The 23,737-nt window shown below is 41.9% G+C and overlaps 1 protein-coding gene across 1 annotated transcript in view; it reads left to right on the top strand.

The window, feature by feature from the left end:
* Window positions 1-5,771: 5,771 nt before the first annotated feature.
* HSD17B12 (hydroxysteroid 17-beta dehydrogenase 12) overlaps window positions 5,772-23,737 on the top strand; it is a 166,237-nt gene continuing 148,271 nt past the window's right edge. Inside the window, exon 1 of the mRNA XM_065944514.1 lies at window positions 5,772-6,060. Within this exon, the coding sequence (XP_065800586.1) occupies window positions 5,901-6,060 (160 nt within the window). The 5' untranslated portion in view covers window positions 5,772-5,900. The remainder of the gene's footprint in view (window positions 6,061-23,737) is intronic.

The raw sequence follows: 23,737 nt of genomic DNA, 5'->3' as shown, positions 1-23,737 counted from the left end.
AGTGGTTCACAAAGTTTATCCAGGGGCAAATAATTGTTGTTCAATCCCAAAAGGGTATAGTCGTCTGAACTAGAAAGGGGTTAACTCTGGTGTGTACCGCTTCACTCTGCGAAGTCCTTATTTTTACTGTTAGTCAATAGAATAATTAATATTCCTTAAAGGAAGTTGAGGTGATCAGAATAAATGTGTGCATTGTTAACAAAAATTGTTCCTGTTAACTGCGTGGGTCATGACCAGATTTTACAGAGAAGGAACGGATACCAAAATGAGGTGGTTTCAATTTTTGATATTCCTTGAGTTAACATACTTAATATGATTTCTGACAGCAAAGGAAAGTATGTCTCTATAGTACCTGTCCTTATTTATTAAAAAAATCCTAAATTTCAAAATCAAAATTATTTTAACTGCCTATTTAATTTTATGTCAGGTACCATGGGAGGTGCTAGAGGGATGTATGTGTGTTCTTCAAAACCACAGCAAAACCATTAACGGATATTTGTTGCTCTTTCCTCTTCTCTACTCCACTCCACTCTTTGCCAAATTTGTACTTATTACAATTTTTACCATATAATCAGTTGGAAGTATGCTTAGTGTCTGTTTCTCCTGCTAGACTATTTTCCTTCCTTCATCATTCATCTATTCAGTAGGTATTTATTGAATACCTACCAAGTGTCAGGTACTCTGAGATGCATATCTGAGGTGAAGATGTGATGTTGAACAAGAAAAGGTCACTGCCTCATGAACTTACATTCTACTGGGAAGATGGACAGAAATCAAATAATCAAAGAATCTGAAAACATTAAGTATTATAAGGTAAACAAATTAGGGTTACGGGATAAATAGTGACAGGGCAAAGGATACAAGGCTATGTGGTTTATTTATGTAGGACAATCAGTGAAAACCAACTCTATATGGTGAGCAAAAGTCTAAATAATGTAAAGGACTGAGTTTTGGGAAACAGGAGGTAAAGGGTTCCGGGGGGAGGGAATAGGAAGTAGAACTGCTTTGAGACCGGAATGAACTTGACTTATTTGAGAAATTGCAAAAGGTATGGCTGGAATCAAGTGAACACAGGAGAGCCTGGTTGATACTGCTGAGGAGGTTGGGTGGATAAACTAATATTGGAGGGTTTTGCTCTTAATGTGATATAAAGTTTGTGAAGGGATGTAAGCAAAAGAATGATATCTAATTTACTTAAAAGAAATTCTAGTTGCTTCATGGAGAACCAACCCCAAGACAGGCTTCAGGGAGACAAGTTAGGAGAATATTGCCATATTCCAGCTAAGGAATGTTTGTCATTTGGATTAGGTCAGTAGTAGCAGAAGTGGGGGAAGTAGTCTGTCAAGTTATATTTTGGAGGTGGAATGAAAAAGACTTGCTGAAGAATTGGATATGGGAATGCAATGGAAAGGGAAAATAAACCAAGGTTGACCCCTAGATTTGGGGCTTTTGAAAGAGGGTGTATAGTGGTGCCTTTAACAAGGGAAAGAAGGTGTTTGTGTATGGCGAGGGTAGAATTCTGTTTTGAACATGGTAAGTTTGAATTGTCTATTTTTATTGTACATCTGGGTGGAGATGTTGAGTAGGCTGATGGAGATTATATGTGTGTGTGTATTTATATATATGCAGGTGAAAGTGTTAGTCGCTCAGTTGTGTCCGACTCTGCAACCCCATGGACTGTAGCCTTCCATGGAATTCTCCAGTCAATTCTCCAGGGAATCTTCCCAACCCAGGGATCAAACCCAGGTTTCCTGTATTGTAGGCAGATTCTTTACCATCTGAGCCATCAGGGCAGCCAAGATATATATACACTTATAATAAATGTCCAGAGACATTTGGAAGTTATCTGCTTACAGTTGATATTTATAAACAAGGGACCATGGACGTTCCCTGGTGGCTTAGTAGTTAGTATTCAGTGGTTTCACCACTGTGGCCCAGGTTCAGGTTGTGCCCCAAGCTGCGAGGCTTATCCAAGATCAAACAAACAAAAACAAATAACCCTCTTCCTCCCTAAAAAAGCAAGGGACTAGATTAAATGTAGAGAAGTAAAGAGAGCTGGGAGCTGAGCCCAAGGGCACTGCATTATTTACAGAGCAGCAAGAGCAAGGGAACAAGTGTCTTTTTAAATTCATGGCTGCAGTCACTGTCGGCAGTGATTTTGGAGTCCAAGAAAATAAAATCTGTCACTGCTTCCACTCTTTCCCCTTCAAGTTTCCATGAAGTGATGGGACCGGATGCTGTGATCTTAGTTTTTAAATGTTGAGTTTTAAGCCAGCTTTTTCACTCTCCTCTTTGACTCTCACCAGGAGTCTTTAGTTCCTCTTTGCTTTCTGCCATAAGAGTGGTGTTATCTGCATATCTGAGGTTACTGATATTTCTCCCGGCAGTCTTCCAGCTTGTGATTTATCCAGTCCAGCATTTCAAATGATGTACTCTGAATATATATATACTTTGCTTAAGTTAAATTAGCTGGGTGATTGTATACAGCCTTGACATACTCCTTTCCCAATTTTGAACCAGTGTATTGTTCCATGTCCGGTTCTAACTGTTGCTTCTTGTCCTGCATACAAGTTTCTCAGGAGACAGGTAAGGTGGTCTGGTATTCCCAGCTCTTCAAGAATTTTCCATTGTTTGTTGTGATCCACACAGTCAAAGGCTTTAGTGTGGTCAATGAAGTAGAAGTAGATTTTTTTTCTGGAATTCCCTTGCTTTCTCTATGATCTAAAGAATGTTGGCAATTTGATCTCTGGTTCCTCTGCCTTTTCTAAACCCAGCTTGTTTATATGGAATTTCTCAATTCAAGTACTGCTGAAGCCAAGATTGAAGGATTTGGAGCATAGCCTTACTGGCATGTGAAATGAGTGCAACTGTATGGGAGTTTGAACTTTCTTTGGCATTGCTCTTCTTTTGGATTGGAATGAAGACTGACTTTTTCCAGTCCTGTGGCCACTGCTGAGTTTTCCAAATTTGCTGACATATTGAGTGCAGCACTTTAACAGCATCATCTTTTAGGATTTTATACAGTACTACTGGAATTCTATCACCTCTACCTGCTTTGTTCTTAGTAATGCTTCCTAAGGCCCACTGAATTTACACTACAGGATGTCTGGCTCTAGGTGAGTGGCCACACAATCATGGTTTTTTGGGTCATTAAGACCTTTTTTACAGTTCTTTTGTATATTCCTGCCACCTCATCTTAATTTCTTCTGCTTCTGTTAGGTCCTTGTTGTTTCTGTCCTTTATTGTGTCCACCCTTGCATGAAATCCTTGATATCTCCAATTTTCTTGAAGAGATCTCTGCGTGCACATGTGCTAAGTCGATTCAGTTGTGTCCAACTCTTTGCAACCCCATGGAATATAGCCTACCAGGTTTCTCTGTCCATGGGATTCTCCAGGCAAGAATACTGGAGTGGGTTGCCATTTCCCCCTCCAAGGGATCTTCCCAACCCAGGGATCAAACCTGAGTCTCCCGTGGCTCCTGCACTGCTGGCAGATTCTTCACCGCTAAGTCACCAGGGAAGCTCCAAGAGATCTCTAGTCTTTCCCATTCTACTGTTTTCCTTTATTTCTTTGCATTGTTCATTTAAGAAGACCTACTTATCTCTTCTTGCAATTTTCTAGAACTCTGCATTCAGTTGGGTATATCTGTGTAAGTTATGACAAACCTAGTCATCATATTAAAAAGCAGAGATATCACTTTGCCTATAAAGGTCCATATAGTCAAAGCTATGGTTTTTCCAGTAGTCATGTACGGATGTGAGAGTTGGACTGCAAAGAATGCTGAGCCCTGAAGAATTGATGCTTTTGAACTGTGTTGCTAGAGAAAACTGTTGAGAGTCCCTTGGACTGCAAGGAGATCAAACCTGTCAATCCTAAACACTGGACTGCCGGGGAATTCCCAGAATAGTGTTGAATGAATGAATCTTTACCTCTACTTATCTGTTAGATAACTGAGTATCTCTAAGTTCCAGGTACTGTTCTATGTTCTATAGATTTGTAGTATAGTATTTCCAATAATCATAAATTGTACTGTGAGTTATATATATGCATAAAATATATACATATATATAAATGCAGCAAGATATGTATTTTTAACTTATATAACTCTCTTCCCCTCCTTCTACACTATTTCTAAGAAGGATGGAATTGAATATGTGGAGGGCCCTTTGTTGGTGAGCAATGATGTTTGTGATATATAAATCTGGGGCTATTCTGTAGGTAAAGGTTTTGACAAGAGAGAAAGAGGAGAAAGGTGAGGTAGAAAGAGAGAGTGGTGAGACTTCAGTTGAATTGGACAGGCATCTCCAACCAAAGTTGTTAGATTCATTTAAAATAAAATATGATGCCAGCTTAACTCACACTCTGTTGGGCAACTGACAGTTTATGAAGAACAGTAATTAATCCTGTAAGAAGGAGTGGAGAAATAATACATAATCCAGTACAAGATTATATCTAATTAATCATACAAGAGGAGGATGGAGGAGGTTTTGTAGGGAGCGATAAGTTTCCTAAATATTACAAAATTATGACTTTAGCTTCAGGATGTTGAACTGTTCACATTTAGAATTATTACACTTAAGTCCCTGCCTTTTAAGAAACTCTCAAGTCTTCAATCAGCAGCCCCTACTGGTTAAGAGATATAACAGAGGTGGATTCAATCCCTTGGTCAGGAAGATTTGAAGGAGGGCATGGCAACCCACTCCAGTATTCTTGCCTGGAGGATCCCATGGACAGAAGAGTTTGGAGGGTTACAATACATAGGGTCCGAAAGAGTCAGACGCGACTGAAGGGACTTAGCACGCACTGGATCAGAAAAAACTTCGGGTATCTTATATGATTTCCAAATCCCCGCCAGAAAAGGAAACAAAAATGCGTGTGAATCACTGGACAGCATCACACAATTTCTTAAACTTTGTCTTCCCCACCCGCCCCCACCCCCACCAAAAAACTCCGGAAATACAAAAAGAAAGTAAAAGAAAAACCTCAACAGTCCTTTAAGTCCTGTTAAACCACAGAGCCCTTCCCCCGCATCTAGTTGTTCATCAATCCATGTTCCCATAATATTTTCATTCATTTTATAGTTCTCATGCCATTGTGTATTATAATCATTCGACTCCATGACGTTTATTTGCCTTGAGCTCCATCCGGGACTCTAGGAACTTTGTGATTTAACGCTGGGCGCGGGACCGAGGCCTGGCATTTAGAAGGCCCTTCACGTACGATGTGTAACCGCAGCGAAGCTGTGCTGTGCGGCCGCACGGAAACGGGAGAGGCAAGCGTTTATTCGGAAAAGCTTCCGGGAACAACGACAGTACATGTGACAATGATACCGAGTTGTTTAATAAAGATGTGAAAATAAAACAACAGCTCCGCGTCAACTTACTACTACAATCTCGTTCCATTCGGTCCTCAAACCCGAGCTCAAACCAGACTGTGTCTGATTGGCCAATCGGAGCACAACCTCCCGTAGTCGCGAGGGCTCCTCCAGCCAATGAGAGACGTGGGCGATTTGGTGGGGTAAGAGGTCCTCCCCACCCCCCCACGGAGGAATCCTGGGGGCGTGGTGACGCGTTGGGCGAGGCTGAAGTTTGATTGGCAAGTGAGCGATCAGCAGCCTTAGAAAGGATACGCGGTCGAGAGGGAGAAGGGGAGGTCGTGGGCGGGGCAGTGGAGCTAGAGTCAGCCAATGACTGACGCGCTGCTCGCAGAGCGAGCGGTAGGTCACCAATGGCGGCACGGATATGGTGCTGTGGGCGGGGCTTAGGCTCAAAGCGGCGTCGGGGGCGGGGGGTGCGCAGCGCCTATTACTGTCGTCCTCACCGTCACCGCCGGCGCCTCTTCCTGGATTCATTCATTCGATTTTTTTCATTCACGAAGGTAGTGAGGCCTGGTTGAAAGCCATGGAGAGCGTTTTGCCTGCCACCGGTTTCCTGTACTGGGTGGGCGCGGGCACCGTGGCCTACCTGGCCCTGCGTATCTGGTGCTTGCTCTTCACGGCCGTTCGGGTCTGGGGTTTGCGTAACGAGTCGGGGGTCGGACCGAGGCTCGGTGAATGGGCAGGTGAGTAGAAACCCGCGCCGCCCTCCCCCTGACTCCTGCTGCTGTTCGCGCGGCTCTGGGCCTGGCCTGGCTTGCGCTCACCAGTTCCGGGCCCGGCGCTTGGCCTTCGCGTCCCCAGCTCTCCTCCCTCGTTTCTGAGGCTCCAGCGTCTTGCGTACCCGCTTGTCCCCCACGCCATCGCCTGGTTTGCTTAGACTTGTAGTAGAGTTTTTAAATACTAAACACACTGCTGGCTTAACTCAGCGAATCTAAAGTGCCACTTGGGTGCGGGAGAAATCTGGCCTCAACTCGCTGAGGCTTGTGCCGTTTAAGCCATTCTGGGTCCGGGGAGTTACTTGTCTTGCTGGTTGCTTCCTCAGTCACAGGCTACCTCTTCTGAGAGCTTTTGAAACAAAAAGTTTTTGGCTTGAATACAGGCCCTATGCTCAGGATGAAAAGCATTCTGTTGTCTTTTGGGGGGGCGAGGGTGGAGAATGGACAAGAATTTCCCAAGTCTTTCTGCTCTTTGGAACCTTGGGTTCGGCCTATTTCATATAATTTACAAAGTCTTTTTTTTCCCTTTTTAAAAAAAATTCTTGGCTAAACTGTCCTGGAGTCCTAATGAATAGCAGGAATCATTGTTTCTTCAAGATGGTAACTCTTCATGTAGAAGTCAGAAATACCTTCTGCAGAAGGAGATTTGCAGGAAAGAGTATTCCCGCAGAGAGTGAGCTAAACAAACCTAATCATAGTTTTGGGAGTTAGGGTGTCTGGTTTACGATTCCCTGTAGGCAAGAATTCTGAAAATGTACGGGGAAAGGTCAGATTTAGAGAAATTGGGAAAATTCCACAGAGAAGTTTTTGCTTTTTTCCATTTCTGCCTTTTTTGTTGACTTTCTTTCCCTGTTTAGTTTCTGTTAGCTTTTTTTTTAAACCAAGTGATATGCCATTCTCCAATTATTCATTCTGCTGTTTTATAATTGATTTTAAAAATTTTGATTGGTTTTATATATAAATCACAGAGCATTTTGGTCTGGTTAGGGGTTGATTTCAGCCTAGGCTCAAATAAGGTATATAAATAATTTACTCCATATTCTTAACTTTATTCACTCAGAAACATTTCAACAACTTGGTAGGAAAAACATAAATTAACCTTTTGGAACTGCAACAAAAAGCATCTCAAGTAGGAATGAATAAGCATCTATTAACATAATAAATATTTTAAAAACTTACTGTTTTTTCATCATTGAAAAAGCAAGTGAAGTGCTCAAGGTTGTTATAATCAAGATTATAATTTCACTGCCTGAGTTCTTGGTTGTCTGGTTTGGAAAACCTGTTGACTTTTGAAATAGTGGAATAAGACTTCAGTGTCTTAGAAAATCATATATGAAGATGAATAAATTTTATAGTTTGTAATTAAAGACTTATGGTAATATTTTTTTTTTTAACTGTCTAAAATTGACGACAGTGGCTGGTAACTTAATTGATCTATGTCATCTATATAATAATCCATAGTAAAAGCCAAGTGTTGTGACCTTGTCATTTCATGAGTGATATTTATATTGAAAAGATTTGGCCTCAGAGGAAAGATTTTGATAAATTAAGGACAGTGTTTAAAAAATTTAGAAATGAAATTTGAACTTGAACATTAGTATCTAGCAGAGAAGATCATAAACTGAAGTATTATCCAGTTTACTTGTTGGGAAATTTGTCTTTTTTAAATACTTAAGTAGAAGGAATGAACAAGTTGTTATTTGTAACATTACTTATATGTGGTAGCCTGAATCTTAAAATACTTCGTCCTTTATCTCTCCAAATTCAGGGAATCTTTGGAAAGCAAAAACTGAAATGATTTGGAAAACAAAGCAGCAGAGATGATACTTGAATAATTAGGGTTAAGTTGTAATTAAAAACAGGTAATTTGTTCAGCTGAGTATTAGGGTAAGCAAGCCAGGGCTCCTGTGCCTGTGGCCCTGAAAGCCAAACCGACAGCTGGTGTTTGCAGCACGATGAAGGTTTATCTGGGGCTTCCCAGGCGGCGCTGGGGGTAAGGAACCTGCTTGCCAATGCAGGAGACGTAAGAGACATGGGTTCAATCCCTGAGTCGGGAAGATCCCCTGGAGGAGGGCATAGCAAGCCACTCCAGGATTCTTGCCTGGAGAATCCCGTGGACAGAGGAATCTGGCAGGCGACAGCCCATGGGGTCACAGAGAGTCGGAGGCCACTGAAGCAGCTCAGCAAGCAAGCAGCAGACAGGTGTGGGAGACAAGTCTCAGATCCACGCTGACTTTGTGTTTAGAGTTTTTCTGTGTTTTGTTTTGTTTTCTAAAAGAGGCTGGGATTAATCATCATCTAGTGACATTTCCTAATCATCATTTCGGGAGTCAGAGTGTCTGGTTTACGGTTCTCAGGCCACGTGGTCTGTGGCACAGGGGTCTGTGAGCTCTCCTTGCCCTGGAGAAGCAACTTGAATTTGTACATTAATGACATTGATAACAGCAGTTTCAGTATATTAATGATATTAACAATAGCAATTGTAGTTTGGTTGATTGGTGTTCAGTTAGCACAGGATTGAGGTAGAAGGGACCAGAAAAGGAATAAAGTTTTGGATAAAGAGATTAATCATAAACTCAATAAGTGAGCTTGGTTTTAGGGAGTCTTGGTGTCGTTAGGGAGGCATTGTCTGCTTTCTGATATTGATGTTTGTTTAACATCTTGCTCTTCTTAACCAATTATTTTAAGTACTATATAATAATGTGTGTTGAGTTGGTGGTATATTTTTATACTTGTCATGCTTAAGTCTCTGCACGTGAGTATGATTAATTCCTGACCAACGCCCCCCCCCCCAGCCCCGCCCCTAGATTTTAGAATCTGAGAGGCAGGGACTGTGGGTCCTCCTTTTTTGTTTTTTGCCCGCAGTAATTGGCACATGGATCAGATATCAGTTCTTCTAAACTTAAAAGCTTGGAAAATCCCTGAAATACAGTCAGACTTTGCAGTCCACAAAAATACTCCAGACCACAGATTCCTTAGTCTAGTGGATTTTTAAGACCGCCCATTACCTGGCCCATCCTCTAACTTATCTCCTTCATCTCCTAATCAAGAGCTGGGTATTCCTTTCCCTCATTCTCTCCAGTTACAGTCCCATGCAAGTAAATTACTCTGATTTCACTAGGTCTCTAGCGGGTGAGTTTAGCCAATTTAGTAGGTAAGTCTCTCTTGCCTGCCATTGTCATGTGATACTTTCTATATTCCTTCCAAGAACATAGAGTCCTGTGAAAGTAGAGTTTCAAGTTGTTTGAAGATCTCTGTAGCAAGTAATGAGAAGAAGAAGGCTAACAAAGGTGATTAGGTCTTATCAGTTTCCTGAATGTCACCAGGGAGTTTATTACACTTACCAAGCTGAACCTCCAGAGAGTCACTAAATCCGTTTGAGAATGCCAGAGTGATAAACTTGGCACTTTGACCAGAGTGAAAATGAAAGTAGTGCTGGGTATTTTTGTGTGTTTTGTTTTGTTTTTTTTTTTTAGAGCGGGGCAAGTAGTATAAAGCAGAGAAACAGATGAACTTAGTCATAAAAGTTCTTAAAAATATTTATTCATTCTGCATTTCAGCTCTGAAAAGGAAGTCTGTAGGCCTAAATGGAGAAAATTCTCCAGATTGGAGTTGGCAGTGAGCTGTGTGCTCAGTCGTGTCCGCCTCTCTGCGACCCCATGTACTGTGGCCAGACAGGCTCCTCTGTCCATGGGATTTTTCGGGCGAGCATGCTAGAGTGAGTTGCCATTTTCTTCTCCAGGGAATCTTCCCGACCCAGGGATGGAAAATGCATCTCCTGTGTCTCTTACATTGCAGGCAGATTCTTTTTTTTTTTTTAAATATTATTTTATTAGTTGGAGGCCAATCACTTTACAACATTTCAGTGGGTTTTGTCATACATTGACATGAATCAGCCATATAGTTACACGTATTCCCCATCCCGATCCCCCTTCCCACCTCCCTCCCCACCCGACTCCTCAGGGTCCTCCCAGTGCACCAGGCCCGAGCACCTGACTCATGTATCCCACCTGGGCTGGTGGTCCGTTTCACCATAGATAATATACATGCTGTTCTTTCAAAACATCCCACCCTCACGTTCTCCCCCAGAGTTCAAAAGTCTGTTCTGTACTTCTGTGTCTCTTTTTCTGTTTTGCATGCAGGCAGATTCTTTACCTGCTGAACCATCCAGGAAGCCCAGGGGCAACCTTAAAGAACTCGTGCTCGGGCCATGTAAGAGATGGCAGGTGCAGCTGGAGGATGGGACCTAAAAGCATGCCCTAGTCTTATTTGGAGGAAAAACCAGCGAGGATGGTTTCCTGGAATTAGAAATTCAGCCTCTGTACTCTGAGCTGTTTCCTCTAAGCTCACACCAGCCTCCATTGTCTCCTGCTTCATGTTTTTTTTTTTTTTTTCCCCTTGTTCTTCCTTTCTGTGCAATGTTAAGTTTCCTATAAAGTGTCAAATGTGAGACCTCAGAGACTCAAACCTAGACTTGAAGTCTAGCTCCTTTGTACTTACTAGAGTGTAGCTTTGAGTAAAGTAGTAGACATCTGTGAATCTCACTTTCCTCATCTGCATAATGGGGATAATACTGGTGCCTGTTTCATAGTATTGTTGTAAAGGGTAAACGAGAATACTTACTCTTTGTAAAGCAGATGGTGCAGTGCCCTTGTATATAAATGCTTGATAACTTATTGTTACTAGTCCAGTAGTCATGTATGGATATGCGAGTTGGAGTATAAAGAAAGCTGAGCACAGAAGAATTGATGCTTTTGGACTGTGGTGTTGGAGAAGACTCCTGAGAATCCCTTGGACTGCAAGGAGATCCAACCAGTTCATCCTAAAGGAGATCAGTCCTTGGTGTTCATTGGAAGGACTGATGTTGAAGCTGAAACTCCAATCCTTTGGCCACCTGATGCAAAGAGCTGACTCATTGGAAAAGACCCTGATGCTGGGAAAGATTAAGGGCAGGAGGAGAAGGGGACGACAGAGGATGAGATGGTTAAATGACATCACCGACTCAATGGACATGAGTTTGGGTAAACTCTGGGAGTTGGTGATGGACAGGGAGGCCTGGCGTGCTGTGGTTCATGGGGTCACAAAGAGTCGGACATGACTGAGCAACTGAACTGAACTAGTAATAGTGTTAGCCTTAGTAGCATTATGTACCTATCACTTTAGCTAATTGACAATATAAAGCTTAGGAAGAAAAAATTAATAGCTGGGTGACTCCATCTTCAGAAAACTGAGATTACCTTTGCTACTGCAATTGAGTGTTGAGCTTCAAAACTAATTTTCTGTTTATTTTTGTTGGTTGAGGAAATTTCTTTCGGTTTCAGAAAAAATTATTGAAAAATTTAGTGAATAGAATATATGGGTAAGTGAATTTGAATAAGTCAGTTCCATTGTCTTTGAACTCATTTGTAGGTAAACGATGAGTTAAAAGAAATTTAATAGTGTGTCTTTGTTTGGGCTGCAATACCAAAAATACTGTAGACTCAGTGGCTTAGACAACAAACATTTCACTCAGTTCTGATGGCTGGGAAATCAGATCAAGGTGCTGGCAGATTCTGTGTCTGGTGAGGAACTGCTTCCTGGTTTATAGATAGCTGTCTTCTTGCTCTATCTTTACATTACAGAAGGGGCCAGGGAACTCTCTGGTGTCTCTTGTAAGGGACTGATACCATTCTTTAGGGCTCCACCCTCATGACCTAATCACCTTCCAAAGACCCCCACCCTCAACACCATCACATTCAAAGGTTAGGATTTCAACATAAATATTTTGCCCCTAACATAGGAATTCAGTCTACAGCATAGATCCTTCATTCCATTCCTCTCCTGCTCTTCTATCATGAAAATAAAAATACTGAAATATTATAGCAATTTGTATTTCTGCCTTCTGGAATAGATGGTGATTAAGGCAGGGAGCGTGGGCAGAGTGTATGATCCAACACTATTTATTTGTCCATCCGCTGCCCAAATCCTCTTGAGTTCTGGCCAGGGACCAGGGGGATGGCCAGTAGGGACGAAGAACAAAGCGCCCTGTTAAGTGGGTAAAAGCAGACGCCCTTGGTTCTGTGGAAGCTTGTGCAGGAAGGTCAGAGTGGTGTGACCCGAGATCCGAAGGGAAGTGAAGAGTAGCAGACAGGGCAAGGGCACCAGCAGGCGCTAGGCTCCTGAGTTGGGAGAGAGCAGGGTCCCTTTAAAATAAGACCTGAGTGCCTGGAGCCAAAAAAGGGTAGGCCTGATTTAAGATGGGAGTGGAGCGGGGTGAAGGGGCCAGTGAGCAAGGCAGTGTAAGAACATGGGAAACAATTTTGGGAATTTTAAGCAGAAGGGTAATGTTGAGTTGCAACTTTATTTTTTATTTATTTGGCTGTACCAGGTCTTAGTTGTGGCATGAAGGATCTTTAGTTGCAGCATGCAAACTCTCAGTTGCTGCACGTGGGATCTAGTTCCCTAACCAGGGATTGAACCTGGGCACCCTGCATTGGGAGCATGGAGTCTTAGCCTCTGGACCACCAGGGACATCCCTGAGTTGCAACATTTAAACAGAAGTTTTTGCTTCTGTGATCTTTCCGAAGCTGTTGTATTGCCACAGAGATAGATCAGTGCAAATTATTCAGTTCATCTCCATTAAAATTGCCTTTAAAAATGCAAGATCATACTTTATAGTCAGGGAGGCCATTTCTGTGCACCTTCTGGTTATCATCTTTCAAAGACTATTTCTCTCTGGGGGAAATCTAATCACCCTGGTGTGGGAAGTGCTACTCTTAATCAGGGACCGGATGATAGCGTTGTTGAATGAACCTGGAAACCAGGTCATTGCTTTCTTGAGGTCAGTCCATAGAACTGAGGTGTGATAGTTGAGAAGCGCCTCACGTCAGTCTCAGAGGGAATGCTTTATTATTGATTTTGTCTGGTGAAACAATGCGTTTGCCCAGTCTGTAACTGGCAGTTCCAGAGAGACTATCCAGTTTCTGATAAGTTATCCTTACTGTTATTAAGTGAAGTTATTTCTAGTTAAGTGATGTCGTCATTGCAGGAAGAGAGGAGAGGCAAGAAAAGAGCAAAGTCTTAAAAAATAAAAAAAGATTTTGAACCATTACTGCCTCTCAAGAGTGTGACAGTGGGTAACAGTAGCGCTAAGGGGAAGTTTGGCTTTGAGGTCAGTGCAATGTGAGCTCTGCTACTTGCTAAGCTGTTTGACCTTGGGCAAGGATTGCTAACCTCTGAGCATAACTCCCTTCATCTACTAAATAGGGCCAATAACTTTTGGGGATTATTATGACAATGAGATGACACTGAGGGTCTCATGTAACCTTTTGTGTGTTTTTATGGGTATCAAAGAACACATATTTAAGGCATCTTTATTTGTACACATTGTTCTTATTTGATAAAAGGGAATTGTTGAAACCAAGAAATAATGTAGTTCACTCAGCAGATAAACTGTTGGAAATCTGAGGCTGTGAATGGATCAGTTACGAGGTGATTCATGCTGTTGCAGGAGGATTCCTTGCTTTGTGGAAAGATTTACCAAAGTCTTGGTTTACCAAAATATGGTTCCCATTAGTGAACCTAAGCTATCATGGACTTAGAAAATCTGGTTCTATGCAACTTTTCAATGACATCTGTAAAAAACCTTAGGTTTTTCTTCAACTCTTCTTCTGGCGCCCATGTACAGTCCGTAAGGAGACCTTGCTGACTTTAACTTCAAAATACACAGAATCCAGTTTCTTCTATCACTCTGGTGTAAGCTACCAAAATCTCTTGCCTTGATATAACAACAGCCTCTTGTCACTGATTCCACCTTGCTTCCCCTATAATCGTGTCTTAAAGAGACAGCTTTTCAGCTTTTAAACCTGAAAAGCCCTAGTCAGATCATGTGATCCTTTGTCCAGATCCCTCCAATATCTTCAGATGAAAATGCAAAATCCTTCCTGTGGTTGACAAGGCTTTTGACCACCTGCCTCCTGCCTTCTTTTACCTCTCCTCTCCTATGTCTCCTCTCTGCCCATGGTTTGTCTTTCCCTCCCTCCCTCCCTGCTAGCTGCACTCTTTTTTTCCTTGAACTCGATTCCTTAAACATGCTTGGCATTGCTGCCTTGATCTTTGGTTATTCCCTCTTCTTGAACGCTCTTCCCCAGATGTCCGTTTGGCTAAGCCTTTTTCCTTCCTTGTAATTTTTACTCAGATATCACCTTCTTAATGAAACCTTCCCTTCTACCTTTAAGCCAGCAATCCAATCTCCTTCACCCCTCTTCTGACCGTGGTAGCCTGCTCTACTTGGCCTTTATGGCGTAGCATTTGGCACCATCTCCCATTCTGTAGATGTTCTTTTCTGATGTTTCTTGTTTATCTACTCCTGTTAGAGTGGCAACACCATGAAGACAAAGGTCTTTTTTGTTCACTTTTGTATCTCCAGCACCTAGAACAGAGCCTGCACTTAAGCGCTAATACTTAGTTGTTGAGCAAATGAAAATATTCAGGTAATCCAGTATTTTTGAGGGATAGTGTATTTTTTTGTGGGGGATTATCTTCTGTTTCTACATTCTCTTTTTAGTTATAAATCTAAGAGCTATTAGTGGTCTCCCCACCTCTAAAAGTGAAATTATTTAGTCTAAAAACAAAATATAGACTATAACTTCAGGGAGATGTTCTCGTAGTGCAGACCCTGGAATTAGACTACTCAGAATGACTTTCTGTGTCCCAGACATGCGTGTACTTACCTGCTTCTTTCTGCTTCTGTGTCCTTTTGTTCGGGCAAAGACTTTCAGTAGTTTCTGTGGTTGTTGAATGTTTTCTCTGCCTGGAGTGGGCTTTCTTCTGTTGTTCACTTTTTCTTACTCCTCCTGTTCATGAAGTTCTACCTACTTTTCAGAGTCCAGATTCTGATTGTTTCTGTGCAGCTGCCCAGATGGAAGCCATCATGTACTTTTGGAATTCTGGTAGCTCTTGTTTTATCATTTTTTGTGGGCTTTTCCACACTTTACCTTTTTAGTTGTTTGAGCGTATGTGTGTGCATTCCTGTGCATGCACGCATGACTTTGTTCTTAACTATGAACCTGTCAAGTTGAATTATATATGAATTATATATAGTGAATGAATATATTTTCTTTGAATTATATTTTGACGGGGATGGGGATGTTTTGCAACTTGCAGGTTATATTTTGCAAAATAATTTGTACACCTTTTTTTCCTCTTTGTTTTAAAACCTGAAGTGACGCCTTAAAAGCTGGTTGAAATTAAACCAAGGCTGACTAGACAAAGATGGGTTATTGAATTATTGCAGCAGAGCTGGGATAACAGTTTTGAAAGTGTGAAATGCAGTGAGAGCAAAGAGATGTCCGTGTGTGTGTGTGTGTGTGTGTGTGTGTGTGTGTGTGTGAGTGTGTGTGCAACCCCATGGTCTGTAGCCCGCCAGGCTCCTCTGTCCATGAAATTTTTCAGGCAAGAATACTGGAATGGGTTGCCATTTCCTTCTGCAGGAGATCTTTCCAATTCAGGGATTGAACTTGCATCTCCTGCATTGGCAGGCAGCTTCTTTACCACTGAGCCACCAGGGAAGTCCATCCTTGTGTAGCATCGGTAATAAGCTAATCTTTTTTCATACATGTGTTAAAAACCAACCACTCTGCCAGACTTAATGAATATTTCAGTATTAATAGAAATCTGGTAATATATTTATTATTTAAACCCGAGATATTTTTTTTACCCCGTTTGGCTGCACCACGTGGCTTGGGGGATCTTAGTTCCCCGACCAGGGATTGAACCCTCAAGTCCCAGTCACTGGCTCACCAGGAAAGACCCCTCAAGTCTTTAAAAATTGTTGTAAGTAGATTTTCCTTTTATAAGAGAGTCTTTCCCAATACAGGTTTTAGTGAAGTTTGCTAATTGGCAAAGCTGAGATGAATTAGTGAAAAAATTGAATTCTAGGATGTATTGACCAAAATGTAGTTTTGTTATTTTAAAGTCCCAATAAAATGAACCCACACCTTCTAGAGCCTTCCGAACTTTTGGGGGACATTGAACTGAATTTACTAGAATATCTCTTTGGTAGTAAAGGCATTGAATTGTCAGTGTATATAGTTAATAACTGCTAGAAAGTTAACCACAGAGCATTGAGTATATGCATTTTTTTGCTTCATGGAAAGAAATGAATACTGCAGTTGGTTGATCATCTACAAAAGTTTAGTTGGCCATTTTCTGAGAAACTTGAGAAAACTGAAAAATCATTAGGAGGCAGAAGAGACTAATGAGAGAATAATAAAATTGGAAGGACCTCTTCAGTTGAACTATTAGGGAAAGAAGCTGGAAGAGGTGAGATGATGATGTAACCTTTTGTGTGTTTTTATGGGTATCAGGGAACATGATAGAGAATATCTAGGCAAGAAGATCAGTGACAAAGAGCAGAAAATGGGGGATGCATCAGTGGTGGGTTGATTAAAAGCAGTGGTAGGAGTGGGGCTTCCTAGTGGTCCAGGGGTATAAGACTCCACTGCAGGGGGCACGGGTTTGATTCTTGGTCTGGAAACTAAGATCTGACATGCCCAGCAGCCAAAAAACAACCAAAAAAAAGTATTTAAAAAAAGAAGTGGTAGGAGTGATGAGCAGCAAACTCTGACAGTAGAATAGATTTGTCAGGGTGAATTAAGAGTGGAAACCTAGTAAGGAGGACTAGTAGAGGCAATGAGGGGTAACAGCAAGGGTGTTGGCAAAACTTACCTCCATCACACATTTCCACCACTGGTGTGAGGCGTACAGCCTCCTCTGAGCCTGCATTCTGAAGAAGTGCCATGTCTCTGTAGCCCCTAGGGTACCATCATTTCAAGTTCTCGTTACATGCCTGCATGGACATTGAGATTGGGGGACTTCCTCATTATATATGGTGCTTCAGGCCAAGTGGATCGATCCAGTATGCCTTATCTGTAGTTGGCTGTGCCTCTAGCCTTAACTACAGATGATGCTGATGACACTAAATTGCCAAGGAAATATTATATAGGTTTTAGGATATGCTTCTCAAGATGGCCAGGAAAGGGTACAGAGAGTCTCCTTTAGAAATTTAAATTCCAGTTTTTAAAGTTCCCTTAACCCTCCTGGTATGTTAACAAAAAACAACCCTAATTCTCCAGATTGATTTTATTGTAATGTCTGGTGGTAACTGCTCAGTACCAAGCTCACTTCCAGTGGAAACGATGCCAAGCTTGCTTTAATGATCACTGAAACTCCCATCTTGTCACATCAACGGAGCTAATAAACTAAACAAGCTCCCTTAGTCTTGCACATTCAGTCTAATAATTCTGCTGTGGAACAGGGAGCAGCTGCTTATCTATGTGTTCCAATACCTATCATTGCCTGTCTTGAGAAAGGAGGGGATGATCTCCTTATAGATAATGGGGGAAAAAAAAAATAACCCACAGAAGGGTAGACAATGATGTTCACACATTCTGAATTAGAGGAGGCTGGCTTAATGAGATCTTACCGTAATAATGACATCTTAATTTACAAATAGCTTTTGCAAGTTTTCTCAAATGATTTCCATAACCACGTCATATACCAAGACCAGAGGGAGCTGCAGTGACTGTAAGCATGTTACGCAGCTAGTAAATGACAGAGGAATCCCGGTGTTCCAACTGCAGACTCCCACCAAGGCTCCTGATGAGGGTGATTTTAAGGCAGTTTGCAGTACCTGTCCAAGAGCTTATATGTCCGAGACTTCCTCAAATGTTGCCTGAAAGTGAAAGGTCTATTTCTACCATATTTTCGTCATGACAATATCCATGGGACATAATCAGTTGGATGTGCTTGTTAAAAATAGAGCCTAGGGGTTCACTCCAGACCCATTCAATGAAAATCTCTAAGAAAAGAACTTGGGGAAATGTATTTTTTAACAAATTAAGTTGATTTTTAAGCTCATGCATTTTGGGAAGCACTGGGCTGGGATCAGGCTAGTCTTGGAAGAAGGCAGTGGGTTATACATGCAGGCTTTTTAGTCAGATAGCTATTCTTAGTACCAGGACTTGGTTTATAATAGTGTTAAAACTTCCCAGTGATTTCTGTACTAAATATTTACATGTAATTTTGACAGTTAAATGGAGATTCTATTTTAGACTACTTCTGTGTTTGTGCTTTGAAAATAGATTAGGAAGAAAGCAAACAAAACTTGAAACTTCTTTCTGTGGCTGTGCAGTGAGAACTATAAGCAGCATACCCAGTCTTTACTAACTGGAAATCAGGTGAGAGTAGGGGGCAATAAGAATGGGTTTTGGTGGATGCAAGTAATGGAAATTTTACTTTGCTTTTGGGTAAGACCATGGGAAGAATAGCTGAAGACTCTGGGAGCTTCTTCTCTATAAAGAATTGAGAGAACAGTATGTTCTTACTTTCTGTTTGCAGTCTTTTTTGGTGACCCCATTTTTTACTTTATTGCATTTACAGACAAGAACATTTTAAAATCTTTCTTTCTTTAAAGGTGGATTTTTACAAAGTTATCTTTATTATGAAATTAATGTAAGTGATACCGATTGGGTCAATAGACAGGAGAGGATATTCGTTTTCTTAAAAAAAAAAAAAAAATTAAAGTCCTCCAAATGATGAAGAAGCAAAATGGGTTTAGGTTTAACCAGAAGAAATTCCGATTTTAGTGGGCCATATGGATGACATTTGTAGTGATTAAACAGTGGAATCAGTTTGTTCATTCATTCAGCAGATACTCATGCATTATGTGCTGACTATATGCTAGGCATACAGCACTGGGTCTGGGGATTAGTAGGGAGTAAGAAAGTGTTGGCCTGTACCTTCTTTGTTCTAGTAGAGGACACAGATGATTACAAAAGCAGCTCCAGAAAGTTTACTGGGAGCCAGCTGTGGGGGCACCTCTTCAGGGGTTGAAAGGTTTTCTGGAAGAAGTAACATTCAATCCAATGTGTGGAAGGAAAGATGATGATGATGGTAATGGTTAATAATGGGAATAAGACAAAATGATAAAACTTACCATGTACCAGATACTCTTCTAAGTACCTCAGTTAATTCAGTTACTCCAATCAGGTAGGTCTCATTAATACCCCCATTTTACTGAAAGAAAGCTAAGATAATAGAGTTGTTGTTGTTGTTTAGTCGCTAAATCATGTCCGAATCTTTGCAATCCCATGGATCGTAGTATGCCAGGCTTCCCTGTTCTTCACTCTATCCCGGAGTTTGCTCCAACTCATGTCTATTGAGTCAGTGATGTCATCCAACCATCTCATCATCTTTTGCTCTATTCTTCTCCTGCTTCGATCTTTCCCAGCATCAGGGTCTTTTGTTGGCCCTTCTCATCAGATGGCCAAAGTATTGAAGCTTCAGCATCTATCCTTCCAGTGAATATTCAGGGTTGATTTCCTTTAGGATTGACTGGTTTGATCTTCTTGCTGTCTTTGTCAAAGGGACTCTCAAGAATCTTCTCCAGCACTGTAGTTCAAAAGCATCAATTCTTTGGTGCTCAGCCTTCTTTATGGTCCAGCTCTTACATTGGTACATGACTACTGGAAAAACCATAGCTTTGACTATATGGACCTTTGTCAGCAAAGTGATGTCTCTGCTTTTTAATATGCTGTCTAGGTTTGTCATAGCTTTCCTTTCAAGGAGCAACTGTGTTTTATTTTTTGTGGCTTCAGTCACTGTCTGCAGTGATTTTATAGCCCAAGAAAATAAAATCTGTCACTGCTTCCACTTTCCCCCCATCTATTTGCCATGAAATGATGGGACTGGATGCTATGATCTTAGCTTTATGAATACTAAGTTTTAAGCCAACTTTTTCACTCTCTGCTTTCACCCTCTTCAAGAGGCTCTTTAGTTTCTTTTCTGCCTTTAGAGTGGTATTATCTGCATATCTGAGGTTATTGGTATTTCTCCCGGCAATCTTGATTTCAGCTTGTGATTTATCCAGCCTAGCATTTCACGTAATGTACTCTGCATAAGGCAAAGGAGAAAAGGAGAGATATTCATTTGAATGCAGAGTTCCAAAGAATAGCAAGGAGAGATAAGAGGTCAATGCAAAGAAATAGAGGAAAACAACAGAATGGGAAAGACTAGAGATCTCTTCAAGAAAATTAGAGATATCAAGGGAACATTTCATGCAAAGATGGGCTCGATAAAGGATAGAAATGGTATGGACCTAACAGAAGCAGAAGATATAAAGAAGAGGTGGCAAGAATACACAGAAGAACTGTACAAAAAAGATCTTCACGACCCAGATAATCACGATGGTGTTATCACTCACCTAGAGCCAGACATCCTGGAATGTGAAGTCAAGTGGGCCTTAGAAAGTATCACTATGAACAAAGCTAGTGGATGTGATGGAATTCCAGCTGAGCTATTTCAAATCCTGAAAGATGATGCTGTGAAAGTGCTGCACTCAGTATGCCAGCAAATTTGGAAAACTCAGCAGTGGCCACAGGACTGGAAAAGGTCAGTTTTCATTACAGTCCCAAAGAAAGACAATGCCTAAGAATGCTCAAACTACTGCACAGTTGCACTCATCTCACACACTAGTAAAGTAATGCTCAAAATTCTCCAAGTCAGGCTTCAGCAATACGTGAACCGTGAACTTCCAGGTGTTCAAGCTGGTTTTATAAAAGGCAGAGGAACCAGAGATCAAATTGCCAACATCCACTGGATCATCAAAAAAGCAAGAGAGTTCCAGAAAAACATCTATTTCTACTTTATTGACTATGCCAAGGCCTTTGACTGTGTGGATCATAATAACATGTGGAAGATTCTGAAAGAGATGGGAATACCAGACCACCTGACCTGCCTCTTGAGAAATCTGTATGCAGGTCAGGAAGCAACAGTTAGAACTGAACATGGAACAACAGACTGGTTCTAGATAGGAAAAAGAGTACGTCAAGACTGTATATTGTCACCCTGCTTATTTAACTTATATGCAGAGTACATCATGAGAAACGCTGGGCTGGAAGAAGCACAAGCTGGAATCAAGATTGCTGGGAGAAATATCAATAACCTGAGAGATGCAGATGACACCACCCTATGGCAGAAAGTGAAGAGGAACTAAAAGCCTCTTGAAAGTGAAAGAGGAGAATGAAAAAGTTGGCTTAAAGCTTAACATTCAGAAAACTAAGATCATGGCATCTGGTTCCATCACTTTATGGGAAATAGATGGGAAACAATGTCAGACTTTATTTTGGGGGGCTGCAAAATCACTGCAGATGGTGACTGCAGCCATGAAATTAAAAGACGCTTACTCCTAGGAAGGAAAGTTATGACCAACCTAGATAGCATATTAAAAAGCAGAGACATTACTTTGCCAACAAAGGTCCATCTGGTCAAGGCTATGGTTTTTCCAGTGATCATGTATGGATGTGACAATTGGACTGTGAAGAAAGCTGAGCGCTGAAGAATTGATGCTTTTGAACTGTGGTGTTGGAGAAGACTCTTGAGAGTCTCTTGGACTGCAAGGAGATCCAACCAGTCCATCCTAAAGGAGATAAGTCCTGAGTGTTCACTAGAAGAACTGATGCTGAAGCTGAAACTCTAATACTTTGGCCACCTCATGAGAAGAGCTGACTCATTGGAAAAGACCCTGATTCTGGGACGGATTGAGGGCAGGAGGAGAAGGGGACGACAGAGGATGAAATGGCTAGATGGCATCACCGACTCGATAGACATGAGTTTGAGTAGACTCCGAGAGTTGGTGATGGACAGGGAGGCCTGGCGTGCTGTGGTTCATGGGGTCGCAAAGAGTCGGACATGACTGAGCGACTGAACCAAACTGAACTCTGCGTATAATTTAAATTAGCTGGATGACCATATACAGTTTTGAAATATTCCTTTCCCAATTTTGAACCAGTCCATTGTTCCATGTCTGGTTCTGCCTGTTGCTTCTTGACCTATATACAGGTTTCTCAGGAGACAGGTAAATGGTCTGGTATTCCCATCTCTTTAAGAATTCTCCATAGTTTTTTGTGATCCACACAGTCGAGGCTTTAGCATAGTCAATGAAGCAGAATTAGATTTTTTTTTTTTGGAATTCCCTTACTTTTTTTATGATCCAGTGGAAACAATAGAGAGGTCAAGTCATTTGTCTGAAGCCACATAGATAGTTACGTGGAGGACCTCCTGGGGTTGGAACTCCTGTGACCTCTCTGCAGACTGCATTGATGAATGAGAAATCGGTGGGTAAGGGGAGTGGGAGAATGGGAGAGTTTTTCAGCGGATAGAACACTGGGTGATGACCCTGAGGAAAGTGACAGCTTTCAGAAACTTTGGGCAGATGGTCCTTGGGAGAGGAGAGGCAAGAGATAAGACTTAGAGAAAGGGGCAGCGGGCCAGTCCTAGAGGACCTTGAGACCCTGTGAGGGTTTTGTTTATCCTGAGGGCAGTGGGGAGTCACTGAAAGATTTCCAGCCGTAGACCTCACCGTCAAGTGTGTATTTTGGACAGTTTACTGTGGCAGCTTGGAGATTGGATGCGGAGGGAGGCACCCAGAAGATCGGGAGCCCAGCAGGAGACGGTGGTGGTGATGGTGGTCAGCCAGGAGCTGAGTGATGGTGGTTGGGATCAGGTCATGGGGGCAGGGACTGAGCGAGGGAGTTAGACAAGAAAGACGCAGATACAGGTCCTGGGCCCTCAACATAGATGGGCTGTGGGGATGAAGGAGGCGGCAGAATCAAGGACTGTGGGGTGTCTGGGCAGATGGTGATGCTGACCTTGGAAACACACAGAGGAGCAGGGTTTGGGAGGGAAATAGTGATTGCTCTGTGGTTCTGTGCGGGAGTCTGTCCAGCAGTCTTCCTGTAGGTTAGCACTGGACCAAGCCTGGGGAACTTACCACAGTCCTTTGGCTCAGCAGTCATGTATAGTAGTCAGAAATTGTATGCCGTTAATACATCATGTATTTTACAGAAAATTTAGGACTTCTGTGGTGGTGCAAGGGCTAAGACTCCCATTTTCCCAATGCAGGGGGCCCAGACTCAGTCCCTGGTCAGGGAACTGCATCCTACGTGCTGCAACTAAGACCTGGCACGGCCAAATACATTTTAGAAACCACTATTTAAAAAAGGAAAATTTGATGGAATTTAGAAAGATGATAATGATGGCCCTATATGCAGGGCAGAAGAAGAGACGCAGAAGTATAGAACAGACTTTTGAACTCTGTGGGAGAAGGTGAGGGTGGGATGTTTCGAAAGAACAGCATGTATATTATCTGTGGTGAAACAGACCACCAGCCCAGGTGGGATGCATGAGACAAGTGCTCGGGCCTGGTGCACTGGGAGGACCCAGAGGAATCGGGTGGAGAGGGAGGTGGGAGGGGGGATCGGGATGGGGAATACGTGTAACTTTATGGCTGATTCATATCAATGTATGACAAAACCCACTGAAAAATAAAAAAAGGAAAATTTGGAGCCTCAGTATATAGTATTTTAGGAAAAAGAAAACCATATTTTTGAGCCATTTGAGTGTATCCCATGTAGCACTTTGTGGCTTGAATTGGTAAATGTTTGCCAGGATAAACAACACCCTTACAGGGTCTCAAGGTCTTTCAAGACTGGCCCGCTGTCCATTTTCTGCCCTTTTTAGGCAGAAAAGCCAGAAAGCAGACTATTAGAAGACCTGAGTTCCTAGCCTACCTTCCCACCTTTGACACTTACTAGCTGTGGAATCA

The sequence above is a fragment of the Muntiacus reevesi genome, chromosome 9, assembly GCF_963930625.1.
Source record: "Muntiacus reevesi chromosome 9, mMunRee1.1, whole genome shotgun sequence".
NCBI lineage: Eukaryota > Metazoa > Chordata > Mammalia > Artiodactyla > Cervidae > Muntiacus > Muntiacus reevesi.
The sequence above is the reverse complement of the archived record's forward strand: the minus strand, read 5'-3'. Positions and strand labels throughout refer to the sequence as shown.